At 38.3% G+C, this 17,784-nt stretch overlaps 1 protein-coding gene across 2 annotated transcripts; it reads right to left on the reverse strand.

Moving 5' to 3' along the window:
• Nucleotides 1-1,856: 1,856 nt before the first annotated feature.
• Nucleotides 1,857-16,877, reverse strand: ZDBF2 (zinc finger DBF-type containing 2). 2 transcript variants are annotated; one of them, XM_063400348.1, is made up of 8 exons: nt 16,507-16,534; nt 14,533-14,639; nt 13,908-13,959; nt 13,290-13,341; nt 12,622-12,727; nt 12,233-12,360; nt 6,617-9,197; nt 1,857-6,341 (listed from the first exon to the last, which is right to left on the reverse strand). In XM_063400348.1, the coding sequence occupies exons 1-8, from the start codon at nt 16,523-16,525 to the stop codon at nt 6,300-6,302; spliced, it is 3,087 nt and encodes a 1,028-aa protein (XP_063256418.1). In that variant the 5' UTR covers nt 16,526-16,534; the 3' UTR covers nt 1,857-6,299. The 2 variants fall into 2 exon arrangements, with proteins under 2 accessions (XP_063256418.1, XP_063256417.1); XM_063400347.1 differs by lacking the exon at nt 16,507-16,534 and adding an exon at nt 16,758-16,877 and having other exon boundaries at nt 1,857-9,197.
• Between the last annotated feature and the right edge of the window lie 907 nt (nt 16,878-17,784).

The raw sequence follows: 17,784 nt of genomic DNA on the forward strand, positions 1-17,784 counted from the left end.
ATTTTTCCCCTCTTACCAGTGTCTGAGAGTATGAAACAAGCAGCAGTAAAGAGAAGTATTATCCATGCATTAACCAAATAAAAGTAACATACCAGAAGAATGAGTGATAGACTCTGACCTGCACCACTACAGGAATAGATGGATTTTGACAACTATTTGCCAAGGTTCAGATAAAATAAACACTAAAAAACCAAAACAAAACCCCCCAAAGCTGAAATTAATTGATCTAGTTCCAATCTAAAATACATATTTAAGTCTTATGCATCACTCTTACCTCCCTCTTCATCTTAAACTTTCAGTGTAATAAAAAGCAAGTCATACACATGCCTTGCATCCACAAGGGATGGAACATGTCTGCCAAGGACTCTGTCTTCAGCTTCTCTGTTCATTCTTACAGCACAATCTTCAGGCCAACACAGTCTTTAAGCTCTCTGCAAGAGCTAGCAAGGGTGCACGTTGATTCTGCAACTTGTTTGCACAATATTAATCATAACTCAGTAAGCTATAACCAACATTTTCAGATGCACTAATGCCAATGTTAATGCAGTATAACATGGCAAATACCAGAAGCTGACCAGCTTTAAAATATTGAAGTAAAGTTACACTTGAGGATGTGTGATACTGAAAAACCTGTTTATGAATCGCAGTATTTGGGAAAAGCTGGTTTTCAGTTTTCCTTAAGGGTAGAACACTGACAAAAAAGAACCTAAGTTTAGAAATGCTGAAGCTGTTAAATCACAAACTGCAATAATGATGTGTTCGTATGTTTCATAAGAAATGCTTCTGCATTCCAAGAAAATAATTATGACTTCCAGAACCATCAAAACACAATAATTATAACACTAATTACTCCAGTGAATCCCAAGCTAACTAAACCCATGCTATTAATTCCATCACAACTCTCAAACACACCAATTTGAACAGGATCTCCCTTATACATTCCATAGGAGTATTGTTAATTGCTTTGATTTCCCATGAAAGAACAACCACCTGACTTAAACTTTGGTTATAGTACCATGTTTGTAACTCCATGTTTAAATGGTTGAATGATTATTTGTTTAGTTAATCATTATATGACAGCACTGTTTTAACTTCAGTCAGCTACTACATTTAACTACATAATACATGGCTATTTTCAAGTATGGACTGAAAACTGCAAAGTGTGTCCTGAAATTTTAAGACTTACTTTAGCCTCAGGAAACCACATGCCTCTGCCTCTCAGCCACTTACTGTTCTGACACATCTGTGTGCACTGCTCCTGCAAAAGATCACACTGGTTTAAACAGGCACTGCTACAAACAGCAAATGGCTACCAAATTGATAGAACAAGGTATTACACTGTTCAAGGCATTCCAGCAATCTGTTTACTGTACTCTTAAAAGTATTGTTGCACAGTTTTGAAGAGAGTTCTGCCTGCATTATTTTGGTCTATGATTACAGAGGCCAAACTGTTTTGCATAAAGTAAAAAGCTGCTTAAGACTGTAATACTTCCATCCCCTGCCCTCATATAGTATGTGCACATTCTCAAAAAACTCTTAATGAGTAAGCTCTGCAGGGAACTGCCTTGCCATGTGGTTGGGTTCATGCTGCCAAAATGAAGTTAGACATTTTAAATGTATCTGTCATCTTTTCAATGCCATCCTAGGGTGTCATTGCTTCAGCTGGCACAGAAGAGGATGAATCTTGGCTTCACTGAGTCAAGATATCACACCATTGTGAACAGTTGTTTAAATTACAACTGTCTGCCTTCATAGTAGTAGCTTATTCCACAGCACTCAGTGGTGTTCTTTCCAAACAAATTACAGCAAATAGCTTCAAGGTAAATTCCACTTCAAGAATAAAGCAACTCCAAAAGTACATATTCAGTCTTTATTTTATTAAAACAAGATTTGTTCTGCTGAAGGAATGAATGAATTTATAACTGCAAAACAAACAAGGAACAAAACCGTTGCTTCTGGGCATGCTCAGAACTATGCTGTTACAAATATTTCTGAAAAATATTACTAGGAATGCTGTAATTCAGTAGATATAACATTAAAGGCAAAAATTCAGTGATTTTAGTTACATTAGTGAGAGAGATACATTTTACTTTTCCTATCTGTCCCCAAAACACCAAAAGTGAAACACCTTTATTTCCAGTATGAATTCAGATTACTTTGTTCTCAGGCAGAGTGACCCTAAGGGAAAAAGAAAGGAAGACTGGCAAAGGAATCAAGAATCATCATGCCACTCCTGTTTCACACTATTCAGTGAAGTAAAGCAGACTCCCAAGCACAGGAGCACCTGTGCCAACCTGCCCTCTGTACTTCAGACTGGCACCGCACCTTCTTCTGTCACCTGTCACTAATTTACTTCCAAACAGAACATACTGCCCTGAAATTTAGCTCTATACAACATAAAAAGAGAAGTCCAAATACATGACTGAGAAAAACAATGAAAATAATAAATCTGAAATAAAATGAAGATACAGAGAAAGAACATCCAGCAACAGCACTGGATGACTCTGTAGTATCGCTGTATCCTTACAAAACCACATTGTGTCAAATGACCACAGGCTGAAGAGACAGAGTAGCAGATAAAACATCATAACATCAAGCAAAATTATTGCAAAATACATTATCAATAATAAGAACATGAAAACCACAAAACACATTCTCATTTGGGCACAAATTTAGCATGAAACTTAAACCCAACTTCAGATGAAGCCACAGGCTCCTTATAAACAGAAATACCTCATTTATCTGAGTCCCAGAGAGAACATTGGATACAAACCTGTCAGAAAGAACAAGAGAGCAAAAAATCCTATCAGAAAATTAACTGAAGAACTGCGAGGTGCAAGTGTCAGATATCTAAAGGGACTGCTATTTTATGTTTGGTTAGCACCTGACACAATATGACTGGGTGACACTCATGGCTCACAATACTAGTCAATAATAAAAATCTATCTGCTTAGAATACGATTGTTTTGAAAGGTTGAAGGAGTACTTTAAGCGGGGAGAGACTTCTTAAAAATTATGAAATGTATAATAAAAACCACAAACTTAAAGGTCAAAATTGCATTTGTATGGAAGAAGACATGGTAACATTTTTCTCAATTATTAAAGAAGGTACTGGTTCTAACTGCTGCCAATTTAGTTCAAAACGCATGACTTTATTCCTCTGTACTCCAGCTCTTTTCTTGCCTCTCTATATTAAGACATGCAAACATAATGATAAAATATCTTTGTCCCCCCTCAAAAAAAACCCAAACAAACAAAAAAACCAAACCAACACAAAAGGAAAAAAGAAACTCAAACAAAAATAGAAACAAGAAATATCACCCAAAACCAACCAACCCCCCCACCAATTTTGGGGAGAAATTATTTCAGTTCTCAAGTTTGCCGTTAGTGTAGACTTCACAATCACGTTTTAAAGTATCAGCCACGCTGCTCATGAAACAACGTTCTATTCCATAGGGACAATATTACTTATCTAGCAGTAACAGTAACAGTATTCCTACTTCTCAAGAGCCCAGAATTTTGTCCTTCTTGCACATGATATTGTGTGTCTCTGCAATATTTTGTTTTGCAAATATGTTTATCATTCTCTTTCCAAAGCAGTTTCCGCATTTACTTCTCATATCACAGTCTTTCCCCTTTTTCCTAGTGGTCATTGAGGATGCACAGAAGAGGTTTCTGAACACTCAATGGGAGGCACAGATTAACACCCAAGCCTACAGTAAACCTTATTTTGAAAATGTCAACCACAGAAACATTTCCAGACTTGTACCTCAAGTCTTCTTCTTCTAATAAATTCTTATATTTCATCCTTTTTTTTTATTTTTCTTTTTTTAACGGAAAATATATAGCTACTTACACTTTTATTTAAATATAACATTTTTCTTCTAAAAACCTCACCCTGATAAGAGGGTCTATTATCAAAACAAACAAAAAAAAGACATTAAAGTCTAAAAATATTAGTCATTTTATAGTCCTCAACATATTTTTATTACTCAAGATTTCAAGGAAAAGTTGTGCACTGGAGTAAGACAAATGTACAATGAATGAGTATGGAGAACAGTATTTTGACTCTAAACTAATACACACTAGTGTTTTTAAAGTACAATGTGCATTAAAACTTAATTCACACACAAAATAATCATGCTCTTCATGTGTGAAATACTGTGAAAAATAAAATGGAAGAAGTTAGGAAAACATTCTTGTATCATAAAAATACGTTAGAATGGGACTTATCTATAGTTAAAGCTTTGCTTTAAAACAAACTATTTAAAAATCTTCTTTTGCTTTATCTAAAAATCAGCCTTTCTATAAAAACCATTCCTTTAAAACTTTGCTTTAAAAACATCAGTTTTATATTAGACAAAATATTAAGTTATACAGGCACGATTAGTTGAGGGCCATAAGAATTTATATTATAGCCCTTCATTTTCCAGTGACTTGCAATACAGTCAATAAGATTCTGTGTCTACTGACAACCATAGGAAAATTCATCCATAGAAATCAACTTTTATATAAAAAATAAATTAAAACAAAACAAATTAAAAAAAATCTGTCAGACCATATTTGACATGTAAAGGAACTTACTTTCCAGCTGACACATGCACATCTTTTAATTTATCTTGGGAAATATGCATATACATGAAAAAGATCCCCCAAATAGTCTCTGAACATGTGGTTTATGATGACAGTTTTTATATTTTCTTCAGATACTGTACATTAAAATAAACCATTTCCAAGTCCACCTTTATCTCAGTCCAAATGTGTGACCCTTGAACCTTCAGAAAGAAGGGAATGAAGAATCAAGAATGGTCTTGTTTTCTGAGGGGAAAATGCACAGATATGTTCAATGCCAGAGACAGTGGGTCTGTTCTTTCCCATGTTTTTCTTGTGTTCTGAAAAAAGGATTGTACCACTAGAGAATTTATGAAGACCTCCAAGGTAAAATAGATGATATAATATATCAAATCGAAGATTTTAAAACCAAAGCCTGGATTCTGATGATGTTTAACTACATGCTTAATTTACTATAAATGAACCATTAATCTTGGGTTTTAAAGCACAGAAATATCCCTCAGATTTGCTTTATGTCTCCTGACCTCATTAAATAAACTGTCATCATAACAACTATTAAAAAAAGAAAGAAAACTAAGCTAAAATACCTTGGGTTTGGGTTTTTTTGCCACAAAACCATAGTAGATGGAACATCAGTGGCCAAGCATGAATCTCTATGGAATATAATTTTAATTCAACCAGGTTAAAATATAATTTTAATTCAACCATTTTTTAACCAAATATTTGAACTTTAATTAATTTAGATGCATACTGTTAGGTTTATTTAAATATTTTGCCGAAAGTCTAGAAAGAAAGTTTGAACTCTAGTCCATAACAATTTAACCAACACTACACCAAATAAAGCCAGAAAAGCACAGAATTCCAAAGTCAAGGCTGACATTCTAAAACAACTTAATGCTATTTGTTTGCATTTTAACTTTTCCACCCCCCTCACAAAGGAATGTGAAATTCACCTACAAGCTTAATCAATAAGCTGTTAAAACAAACAAAGAAACCCCTAAACCTAACCCTTTTAGAATTTGAAATTTCACTTCAGCCACTACCATTTGAACAGTCCCCTAAGGAGACATATTTCCTTACCAGCATGGTCCATTATTGCTTGATGAGAGTCCACAGTGACTTATAATCCAAAAAAAAAAAAGCTTTGGACATGGTTTCAGGAACAAAGAAGTCAATACAAAAAATGTGTAACATTATATTTCATTTCAAGAAAGCACTGAATTGATCTGAACTGTATCATACTGTATTACTTTTAATGCCATTCCACAGGCAATTATATATTATGTGTTGAAGAAGGTGCACAAGTACACAAACACAAAATACATACATAGAATTCAGCCCCGATTGATGTATCTTCATTAAATTTCTAGCATAGCAACTGAGTCATCTTCTGCATTTTAGAATTATGTGAAAAAATTAAAATAGGCACAATTAATTAACACAGCTTCCAAATTACCTTATTATAGTGCACTGTTACATACTGACAGTACCATAATAACAATATGATACCATTCATGGTCATTTTGCTGATGTACAGGTGAAGACTAGTAAGTATGATTCTAAGTGCTTTTAAATCAAATCCACAACTTCTGCAGCTTTACACAGTAGAACAGTGCAATATATTGTGTCCCCATATTCCAGGAACAAGAGCTGAGTTTACAGTTGTATTTGTTTCACATTAGACTGGCTTTGCACTTTCTGGAGCTCTAGCACTTCAACTGCGTTGTCTATGACCTCCTTTTTTTCCGCTTCCTTCTTCCAGGTGCTGGCTATAAAAAAAAAAAAGAAAGAGTTCTTTTGGTAGCTAGCTCTCACCTGGTAGAACAAGACAGTTTCGAAGTAATGGTACAGCAGAAGTTCTTCTAGAGGGCCGGCTCACAGTGCCAGGATGACCCTGATCTCCACTTACTTCCCACTTCCTGACTTTGGAGGAAGCTTGCTCTGGTTTCTTGGGAAAAGATTCTGATGTGACTTTCTGCCTTTTTTCAGGAATCCCTGTTACAACTGTTGAGTTCAGAAAGGGCCTTTTTGGTTTCCTCCTCACCTTTAATTTTTTAGCATCAGGCTTTTCTTTCTTAGGGTGCTTTCCCATTGTAGTTTTCCTTGTCTGGTACCTGTGGATGGAGAAAGCAGATTTCTGGGCACAAGGCTGGAGTTGTCTTCTCATCCCCTCTTTCTGCTGTTTTTTAGTTCTGGACGTTTGTTTGCCTGTGGTTACTCTGTTTCCTCTCCTCCCAATAGTACATCTGACAGACTTAGATCCTGCAGCTTTTCTGGAAAAAACTGGTTCTTTATTAGTGCCTTCTTTTCTCTTCCATATTGCTTTTGGAGTCTCCTTCTCTAACCACTCACTCCTGATAGAGGTCAGAGGAGTTTTGGTAATTCTATTAAATGGAATTAATCTATAGTCTCCTTCTATCACAGAGTTCAAAGGTGAAATGATCAGGTGTTTAAAAGAGTTCTCAGATACAAGACAATCTGTTCTTTCTGTGGAAACAGAAGGTCCATCTGCCTTTTGACTTAAGGCTGCATCATTCCCTTTATCTCGATCTGGCAGGAAAGATGCTGAAGAAGAGCTACAGAAATCTGAGCAATTGAGTGACTTTGATGGTGTGCTTTCTCTCTGCGTATCAGCTTGTTTCCTTGTGTTTGCATCAAAGCTGAGACTTCTGAAAAGCTGGCGAACATGAGAGGGCTTTTTGGCCTTTTCTCCAACTGTACTCTTTGGAGGCGTTTTCAGAATTCGATTTGTCAGTGGGTCATAATATTTGAGAGAACACTGTTTGTATTTATACCTTACAGAGTCCTTGCTATCTGTGGAGTGACGATTCTTCCTCATTTTGGGAATATCTATAGGTTTACCTTTGCACTGTTTTGCCTCTGGGCACGAGAGTACATACACCACTGTCTTGGGCTGTACAGGACTCATGATCTTGCTATAGGACTCTGGAAGCTTAAGGGCACATAGTCTAGTTTTCATGTTTGGAGTTTTTTCATTCTCCAGCCATGCAATGCTTGCTTTCTGATCAGCTGGATCAGATTCTCTTCTAGACATTTTCCTTTTTGCCACAGGGTAGTTCAGCAGACTTGTTTGGGTGCCATGGCTGACTTTGACCACCTGACACCTTGAAGCCAGGCGCCACGTCCTTTTCCTAGGCATTTTTACAGTTTTTGGGTTGCATAGTGTATCTGAGGCTAAAGATGGGTTATCTAAATCAGAGCCACCACTTAAAGCATCATTAAATTCTGGCAATGCTTTAACCGGTGCACTTTCTGTTCTATTACTCTCAATAATATTGATCCTTTTTTCATCCTTCTGCTTTTTTTTCTTCATTCTTTTCCCTGTACATTTGGTTGAGGATTCACTGTTAAAGTAGCAGCGAAAACGACCTTCCCTGAAATCACGTACAAGCTCTTCAATTTTTATATCATCTTCATACATTATTTGAGACCAAGTTTTTCCCACAAAAGAAGGAGGCACGTGAGGCAGGGCTGGAAGAACTGGTTCTTCGGTATGAACTGTGACATGCTTTTTCACTGTTTCTATTTTCTCTAATGACTCAGTTTTTAAAACAGAAGAGAGCTGTGTTCCATAGTCTTTATCTTGCAAACATACTTGGACCTCTTTCAGGAATTCTATATCCTTTATAGCTGCCTTGGGTAAATCTGTTCCTACCTGTATTGGTGCATCACAGTCAAAACTCATTTCAGAGCCCTCTAAATTAGTATGGTCCAGAAGTGATGAAAAAGGTACACTGGGATTATTCTCCTCTTTGAAATAAGTTTCTTCACATGTAGTTTCATGGCAGTATTTCAAAATTACATCTTCAATAGTTTCATCCACTGAACTTTCATCACCTCTGTCTGTCTTCATGTTTTTGCATCTTACCAGTTGTGGGGATGTCCCAAGATCTAGGGAGCTGCTGATACCCACAGTATCCCTGAGCTGGAGATCAGACACCAAAGTTTCATCCTGAGTTCGTAAACTATCTCGCTTTGAGAGAGATTGACCTGAGGTAATAAAGGAAGAATTGCTGTGGCTGTGTGTAGGATTCTGATGAGAAACTGAAGGGCGTTTTGGGTGAACCAGTGCCGGAGTAGGATTCAAACGTGGGTTCAATAACACATCACTATTGCAGAGCTCCTTTGTTCCTTCATCACGTCCGCTGCACAGAAACAAATTTGATGCTGCCAAATCCCTCATGTTTTTTCCTGTTTTAGGATTAACAGAGGAACTGTGGCTTGTAGGACTGAGAGAAAACTGCTGAGGTACAGGGCTCACAGCTGTAAACTGACCTTCATGGCTATGATTTGCAATCCGAGCATTTTTCAGAGTTACCCATTTCTTATCGCTACAAACGCCAGTAGACTGCTGGGATATTCCTGAAACACGTTCCTGGCCTCGTTGAAGTTTTTGAAAACCTGCTTGTATTACAGAAGTTTTCTTTGTGCCCTCACGAGACAGGCAAGGAACAGAAGAGCCTATTTCACTAATGGACTCCTGGTCTTTGCTGGAAATCTCCTGTTTCTCACTGTTCCTCTTCTTCTGCATCTCTTCTGAGGACAGGCAAGAAATCCTAGGAGCCTCCAGAGTGACGGGGAGTGGCATGTCATCATAGGTTGGTCTAAAGGAGCGGGAGAAAAAGAGCTCATATAAATACTGTAAATATGCTTAAAATTTTGAAAACAACAGCAGTGCGGGGGGTTTAAGAATAATTACCTAGACTGCGTCACTTCTGAACAGACTAAAATTCCTGTTTCTGCTACTTTAGCAGAGATAGTTATTTTTTTAAAATTATGGAGGGGGAAACGCTCCACAAAGCTAAAGATAACAATTTGGGCATTAGTCTATCACTCTCTTTATGCAATCATCAATTAAGAATAGCCAAGCATAGATTATAATAATTTTATAAATACAGCAAAGCAGGAAAAGTAAAGATACTTCCTGTGTTTGGTAAGCCTAGAAAGAGGTGATTTCACTAATCATACTATCATTACTTAAATCGAGTTTTGTAGAGAAATGGAACACAATAATATGACACAGTGTAAAAACATTGTTGAGTACAAATGCCCTTTCCTTACAAAACATGGCTGCCTGATAGGAACTCTGCACATGAGGCCAAGGAATTCCATGTTTACTTTTTCTCACAGACATACCACAGCTTCTGACTCACTCCTGTAAGAAGCCAAGTTAGGATTGTTCAGCCTTGCTGTGACAACAGAATTTTATATATTCTGTAACTTGCAGTTCTGTCTTGAAGAGTGCCTCAAACACAAGGGTTGGTGTCTTCCAGAATTAACACAGCTGACAGATATGGACTATTTTTCCCTTTCAACACAGGAACCCATAAGGCTTCAATGTGTAGCAGCCAGGCAAATCCAATATTTACATTTTAAAATATGTCAGTATAACTGAAGAAGAGAATATTGTGTTTCACTCAAAAATTAAAACCAGATTTTGAGAGACCCAAATGGATGCTTACTTTAATACATGGCAGACATCAGCTAACAGAAGTACTGTGAACAGATTTTATAGTACAGTAATTTTCTTGTTTATATAACTAAGACTACATACAGCTAAGGGATATAGGACTGATTAAGCAAGAGAAACCTCATACAATGAAACATTAAAAAAGAACTATTACTACATGAATGCAAAGTAATCAAATACATCAGATGATCAAACCATGCCTATCATCTGAACTGCTGCTTTGCCCTTGCATGAATTCTTAGTCCCCTAAGGTCTGAAGCAGGACCTAAATGGAATGCCAGATGCAACAGAAATAATCTCTTAACTTCCCAACTTCAGAGTTCTTGCATCTTTATGGGAAACATCTTTGCATTCTGGCATTTAGAATTGCTGAAAGACTGAATATAAAACGAAATAGATTTTCATAGCAAACTCCTAGGTCTCTAGCTCAGTTAACAGTGTACAAGCACTTCCCAAAAATGACATTTAAGCAAATGTCCCTGGGGGGAAGAGAACAGAACTACAGTTTTATATAGTTAGGAACTTCTAACCATTTTGCTACAAATTACCCCCTTAAATAGAATGAAGATTCACTTTCTAAAATGCTCAGTACTATTACTTTAGGTAAAAAACTACATACCAAGAGTTTGGAGGAAGGAATGGTTTGGTGGTTTGTGGGTGTTTGGTTTTGTTTTGTTTCGTTTTTTTACTGTGGTAGAACAACAATATCCTTTGAAATTCAGTATAAGGCAAAGCTCTGATGAATTTTTCCTTTTTCCACATAACTACTAGATATACTGGTTCTGTAAAACAAATCAAGTCTTACAAATATTTCCATAATCTTTTAAAATGACACAAAGATCTCTGGTGTGAATTCAGATAAATAGCAAAAACAGGTATTTAAAGAACTAAATGAAACTGTGTATAAATCCAAGTGTTTTAACATGAGAAAGGAGAGAATCAAAATCTTACCTCAGGTGTCAGTTAAGACCACGACTTTCTTTTCAGAGCAGGGCCACAACATAATTCTAGTAATGCTTTCTCTTCCCTCTTTGCTTTTCTTCCTCCAAACTCTGTCTGGATTTGGGGTTACTCTTCCCCCTTCTTCCTCCAACTTAATCTAGATTTTGTACATTATTTTTCTTATTCTATTCCTTCTTCCAACAACTTAGAGGAACGTGGGCAGATTGTTTTTCTTTGTTAGTAGATTTTGTTCACCAAAGGAACAACCTTGTATCAGCGACACCTCAAGAGGCGGCTTTCTTAAAGTGAATCCTGTATCCTCCATGGCAAAAAATGGTGAATGGTCTCAAGATAGTGCAATTAAATCTAATTATTGAAGATGGGAGGACAATTTATTTACTTGTAGTGATGTGTACCTCATGTCCTGGGCTAGTTTGGCATAGGTGTGCATATTAGCTAATTCTGTCACATCCCTGACAATCTCAGTGAGTGCTTTCAGACAAAATACTCTTTCTCCTTGTTTGTCAGACATACAGCAGAGCTGTATACTGAGAAACACTGGACTGTACTGGGATCAAACTGGGATTTTGGTTTGCTTTTGAAAACATAACAAATGAGGTTTAATTAATTTTCCTTCAGCTACAGAGAAAAATTTAACACACTGATCCTCTTATCACTCTTGAAACATGCACATGTAAATAAAGAGAACACTTCCCAATCTGAGCATTAATGAATTGGCCAATTAATGTAATTCAAGTATTAACTGAACACGTGAACATGCAAGGATAATGAAAAAATAAACACATAAATACTTACCTGACATAATCAACAAACCAAAATCATGAACTTCTTCAAAACATACATAAAATACACTGCTAAATATATATATATAGCCCAGAATTATAATATTTAGAATAAAACATATAAAGCCTAAATTTTACGAATTTGTAAATGCATGTGAGATTGTACAGTCTGCCATTTTAAGTGCTACATGACCTATATGTTCCTTCTTTTTTCAGGTCTTCACATTTAAATGCTATCAGAGGTGTTGTTTCAAATCCTTAAGTAGTAAAGTTTATTTGTCTTATTAACAGCAATTGTCTTCATTGAACAAGTTTCACCTCAAATGAGCCAAATTTACTGCTCAGCAGGGGATAGGGATTCATAACACATGCATTCCAGTAACACATATTAAAAAAACAAAACAAAAAGCCTTCTGTATTATACCTGCTGTCATGGTATCTGTGGGGATGGTGCTGTAGAACATCTTGCAGGAAACGCTCCATCAAGCTGCTGGTACCCATACGATTCCTACAGTATGTTGCAAAATGCCTGTGCTGGGAGCTGAAAATGTGCTGGTGAAAGATAGAGCAGATGATTAGTCAAATACTACTGCTAACACACAGGCCTATTCCTAAAAATTCCTTCCCAGGTTAAACATTACACCAGTGTTATAAAAATATTTAAATAAAAAGAAAAATCTTCTTTTACTATTTGAAAATCTTAATTGAGATTTTTAAGTATGCTTAGGCAGTCTCAAATAATACTAAAATGTATTGAAACATCTTTCTGAGTTGGAACTTAAATTGCTTCCAAATTATACAAAGCTGTCTCACCTGTTCCAGATTACTGTAGTGTACGTGGCAACAGTTGCAGTATCCTTGCCTATTTTGCAAAGTGGATGCTCCAGGTCGAGGATGTTCTTGTCCTCTTCTGTGTAAACTGAAAGGAGCAGGCAATATTAGCAAGACATGCTGGGTTGCTTAATCCATGTCTGTAGCACAGAAATTCTAAATATCTATCTTACTACAGAGATGGGAAAAACTTGCGAGATAGAAGTTTCTATTTTAGAATTGTAATGGTAAGTGAGACTATGTATTATAAAGTATTCTCAAGCAAATTTCACTAAAGAAATTTTTCCCTAAATGCAGAACTGAGGATAACTACTTGCAGGTACAGTTAGCTGAAATCTGAAAATAATTGCCTCTAAAGAAAAAGGCAGAGTCATCTTTTCATGCATCTGTTAATATTCTGAAATAAAAGAAAAAAAGACCAAAGACACCTGACACCCACACAGTAGTTTTGGAACCACAACATGCCTTCCCCACAGCTTTTAAGAGTACATTAGTATAAGATACAAAGGACCTCCAATCACACCCTTAATCCATGTTGTGCCACTGTCATCCATTACACAAGGTCACAGATAAGGCTGAAAAGCAGATTCTTCCCTTTTTACTTTGGTAAGCAGTAAGCTGGATGCCAGTCAGATCATCACCCAACTCACCTGCTACTGCTGTCCTGCTGTCGAGAGCCCTCAACACCATGTCTTTGGATTCCTACAGAAAAAGGAAAACAACCAAGAAATAAACCAACCAAACATACATGTACTAAGCAAAACCCAACAGAGTATCAAGGAGATGGAGACTTTTACCTGCAGCTAGATACTTCTCTTACATTGCATTCATCAAAACTACTATTTTAAAGGAAGATAAAAGGTTTAGTAAGTTCAAAAATGCATGAAGAGATCCTTTTGTCTGCAAAGTTCATCCTAAAATTTCATAAAATAAGCTTCACTCTTTCATAGCTGAGGTGAGTGAGTTTTTCTACTGATTTGTCTGGGTTCAAGACTAGGCAATCTGCATTGGTACTGCAACATCCATGATGACTGAGATAAAACGTAAAGGGTCTCACAGAGCTTACAACAGGACAAGAAAATTACACCTACATGGAAACTTTGTGGATGATTCAGAAGTCACTCCTTCCATCCAATTTTCATAATGAAATTAAAGAAATCAAAATATGCAATTGAACTACAAGGTGAATTAATGCTTCTATTGATAAGTTATCACATTTTTAAATGTAACTGCAACAAAGACTACTTTGAACTTTCTCAACTTCTTACCTTGTGCTGAAGAAGCAGAAGCTTCATCAGATCGTTTGATTCTCTCAAACATCTGTAAGTAAAAAATTTTTCAAGTTAGTCCATCTTCATACTCACTGTATCCTGAAGCTTCTCCTTCACTGCAAGCTACAAGCTCTTTAGAAGCTCTAAACTGTTTCAGCTATAGACCAGTACTTGATTTAAATGAAGGTACATTCTAAATAGAAACTTCTGCTCTACTAGGTTACCCTAACATTACATTTAACAATATGTTTTAGCTGTGGCAGAAGGGGCTAACTTTTTAATTAACGAAATCAAATACTATACTTCTGAGCACAACCCACACTCTGTTAGGTTATTAAGCAACAACCTTGTCAAATTAATTTAATTACTTAATTTCATAAGTTGCCTTAACAATTAAGACAAGAGATATATGTAAGAAAACCCATATGAGACCTACACCACACAGAGTAATTATCTAGGTTGGAAAAGTAATCCTTATTACTCAAAAGAACTGAAATCAATTTGGAATCTCACCGTTTTTAATAAAATATGACTGCAGCAACAAGCAGTCCAAACACAAAGGACTTCCAGGTGTCACACAGGCTATGGAACACAAGCATTAAATCAGCTTTCTAGTACCTACCTTAGAGTCACCAATCTTCCTCATCCACCAAAGCTGACTCCAGACTAGCAAGCAACAAATGTTGGACAGGAGGCCATTTGCAGTGCAGGACACTTCTCTCATCCCATCTGGCAACATGGAAGTTAAAGAGCCTTTTAAAATAACATTAATAATGCATGTTTTCCATGCCCTAAGGCATGTAAATCTCTCTGTATCATTTTGCAAACAGTTGAACAAATGCATATACCTTTTTGAAGTCTGCAGCACATCTTTTTTAATATGGAAGCAATTTTGACAATCTTTCCTGTGTAAATGTTAACCATTCCTACTGGAATAACTTTATTTCTTCTTTCTTCCTCATGGGGCCTGTGTACTAAACATTGTCATCTCCCAGACTACGCACTGCTCATGATAAAATACATGGGCTGTTATAGCAGTTATGGTCAGAAGGAATATCCTAAGAGCTCAACTTTAAAAACGTCCCCTCACCCCTCCAAACAAAACAATCCACCAAAACACCAAACTCCTCCTACTCCTACTCGTATAGTATTGCAATTTATGTAATAATATTAAAAAACAAAATAAACAAGAAACCCCAGCTGTTCCTATAAACCATTTCATCTGGCAGCTGAGAAAAGTTTTTTTGATAGCTCAACTGATCTCACTCATCCTGTTCTATTTCCAATACACTGCCAGGACCTGAAAGAAAGTGAAGGAAAAACACAGAACACTATCCCTCATGAGTGATGCTTTATGTAAAATAACTTGTTCTACCTGCTTGAAGTCAACCTCCTGCTATTTTATTTTATCCTCCTGTACACATACAATCTTACAATAAAGCTAAAAGTGTGGCAAGTGTGTAGCAACCACGGAGGAGGCTTCCCCACAGACCAGGCAGGCAGAGAGCTCCACAGCCAGCAGGGGACACCACAACCACTCACCCGCTGGCCCAAAAGGAGATTAAAGCACCTCGACACACCAATGTTTAGTTTCATCTCAAAGATGCTAAGCAGCGGTAACTGCAGTATGTTGGAGGATGGAAGAAGACCTATTGTCTTAGAGAAATTTCTTAAAGGAAAACCTATTCTCTTTATACCAGTTTTGAAAAAACACTAGTGTACAGGACAGAGAAATAAGTCTGAACCCAAACTATACACAGCTTGCTTGGCATCTGTAGTCAAGCTTAAGCCACAAGCTAATAATATTAAGGAAGTTTGCTATGTAGACACCTTATTTATGTTGCCAAAATCTGGATGGCCTGAGATCCTTACCTTTTAGAAAAAGGGACTACAGCTATAAATCCACAAAGGATTTTTCAGACGTCCAACAAGAGACTGCATAATTCTGCCTTAGTTAAGACATTTACAGTGGGAACTATCTTATACTCTTGGATTAAGAGTAAATAATATCTGTTCAAGATCAAGCTTAAATGTTTTACAACCACAAAAATCCTTTAAATTGTAAAAAATCTATAAACAACCAATTACATACAGACATATTTGATTTTGTAAAATTCTAACCAAGCTATTTTAGCAGCTGTCTCTAAAACCAAGGCTTTGTTTTGGCTTCATTGAATTACTCTGTGTGCAGCAGATAAAGAATGAAAAGCTTCAATCGTATTTAACAATGCAACTGAAAGGTATGAAACATACACATTAAAAAAATTAAAATTTTTTTTTTTAAATATCAGTGATGCATTTTGATAGTATCTGGGTGCCAAAGTTATCAGACAAGCTCTCCAGACAGTGTCACTCTTGCACCGCAACAAGTAAAACAAAAAGGATGAAAAGGCGATAAAAACTGCTCCTCGAAATACACCTCATAAACACCTCTGCCTCCCCTTCACCCGAGAGTAACTGTGCTGGGCAGGCAGAGGGAGACCAAGAGGGGAAGCGCTCCCCTAAACAGAGGCACTTGCCTTCCCACAGCACTACCACAACAGGGCAGCCTCTCAAGGGCAGCCTCTCAGGAGCGGCCCCTGCCCCGTGGCCTCACCGCAAGGCGCCGTTCCCATCCCGGCTGCTCCAAGCCCGCGGTGCCCGCCCCGCCTCGCCCCGTGTCCCGCCGGGCCCCGCCGCCCGGGGCGGAGCCGAAGGAGCCGCAGGAGCCGCAGGGCCGGGGGCGGCGGGGCCGGGGCCGGCCGTACCCGCGGAGCCCCGCCCGCCCCGCCGAGCGCTGAGGGGACGCTGAGGCGGCCGCGCGCTCGTCCGTCCGCTCCCGATTCCCGGCTCCCAGCGCTGTCTCACCTCCATCACTCCCCGTTCGCTCCTCAGTGCCGCGCTGGGGTCAAGGGACGCCATCCTCTGCTTCCTGCTCCGGGTCGGCGGGCCGCGCCCCGCGAAGGGAGTGGCGGGAGCTGCAGTTCCCGGGCCGCCGCTCCCGGCCGGGCTCGGGCTCCCGCTTCCCTCAGCGCCGCGCCCCGCCCGCCCGCGGTCCCGGTGCTCGCCATGCGGGCCGGGCTGTCGGGAGCGGGCTCAGCCCGGCTCGCACGGAGTCCCAGAGCCTCGCTTCTTCCAGCCCAGGCGCGGGAAAACTGCTCCACAACACCTCGGGGTAGCGTCTTTTTGTCAGCCCCGGCCGCGTGTTCTTGGTTACGGAAAAGTAACCTCTTAGCTAAGTTTCATTTCAACAACTGTACTGGTCATTTTCTCCTTCGAAACACATTATTTCATGTATCTTGACAGCAGGCTAAAAGGTTTTAATTTTTTTTCGGCCATTAAGAGTACCTTGTTTGCAATAGTGTGGGTTGTTCAAGTAGGTTTTATCAGAACATTAAAGTCTGACTTTATCAGAGTTAATGCTAGAGCTATTCCTCTTATGAGTGGGCTTAAGAATGTGACCTTACCTCACGGTCTCTTACTTGCAGGTACAGGGTTCTGAACGTTTATCCCTGTGGGAAATCAGCCATTGCATATTTCTCTCGTTATGCTGAAGCAGCGTGGTACTTGAAGCAATCCGGGCAGACACAACACCCTTATGTGTGAAGACAGGTGCAGATACAGGCTTGGATTGTGCAGTGGAGAGAAAACAATCTTGAACGCACTGTAACGTGGAAAATTTAAAGAGGTTGCTGTAAAAAGGCACTGCTGTGTGGCTATGTGATTATGAAACCATAGCTTAGAAATGTCCACCCACGCTGAGCAAGTAATTCAACACGAATTGCAGATGACAGAAGAGTAGGAGAAGGCCTCTCTTTAGGAAGGTTGAATTTAGTTGCTGTTATATTCTTTTGATACATACACACCTATGAATATAACTCTTGCTGAAAAATAA

Source organism: Prinia subflava, chromosome 6 (assembly GCF_021018805.1).
Source record: "Prinia subflava isolate CZ2003 ecotype Zambia chromosome 6, Cam_Psub_1.2, whole genome shotgun sequence".
In the NCBI taxonomy this organism is placed as follows: domain Eukaryota; kingdom Metazoa; phylum Chordata; class Aves; order Passeriformes; family Cisticolidae; genus Prinia; species Prinia subflava.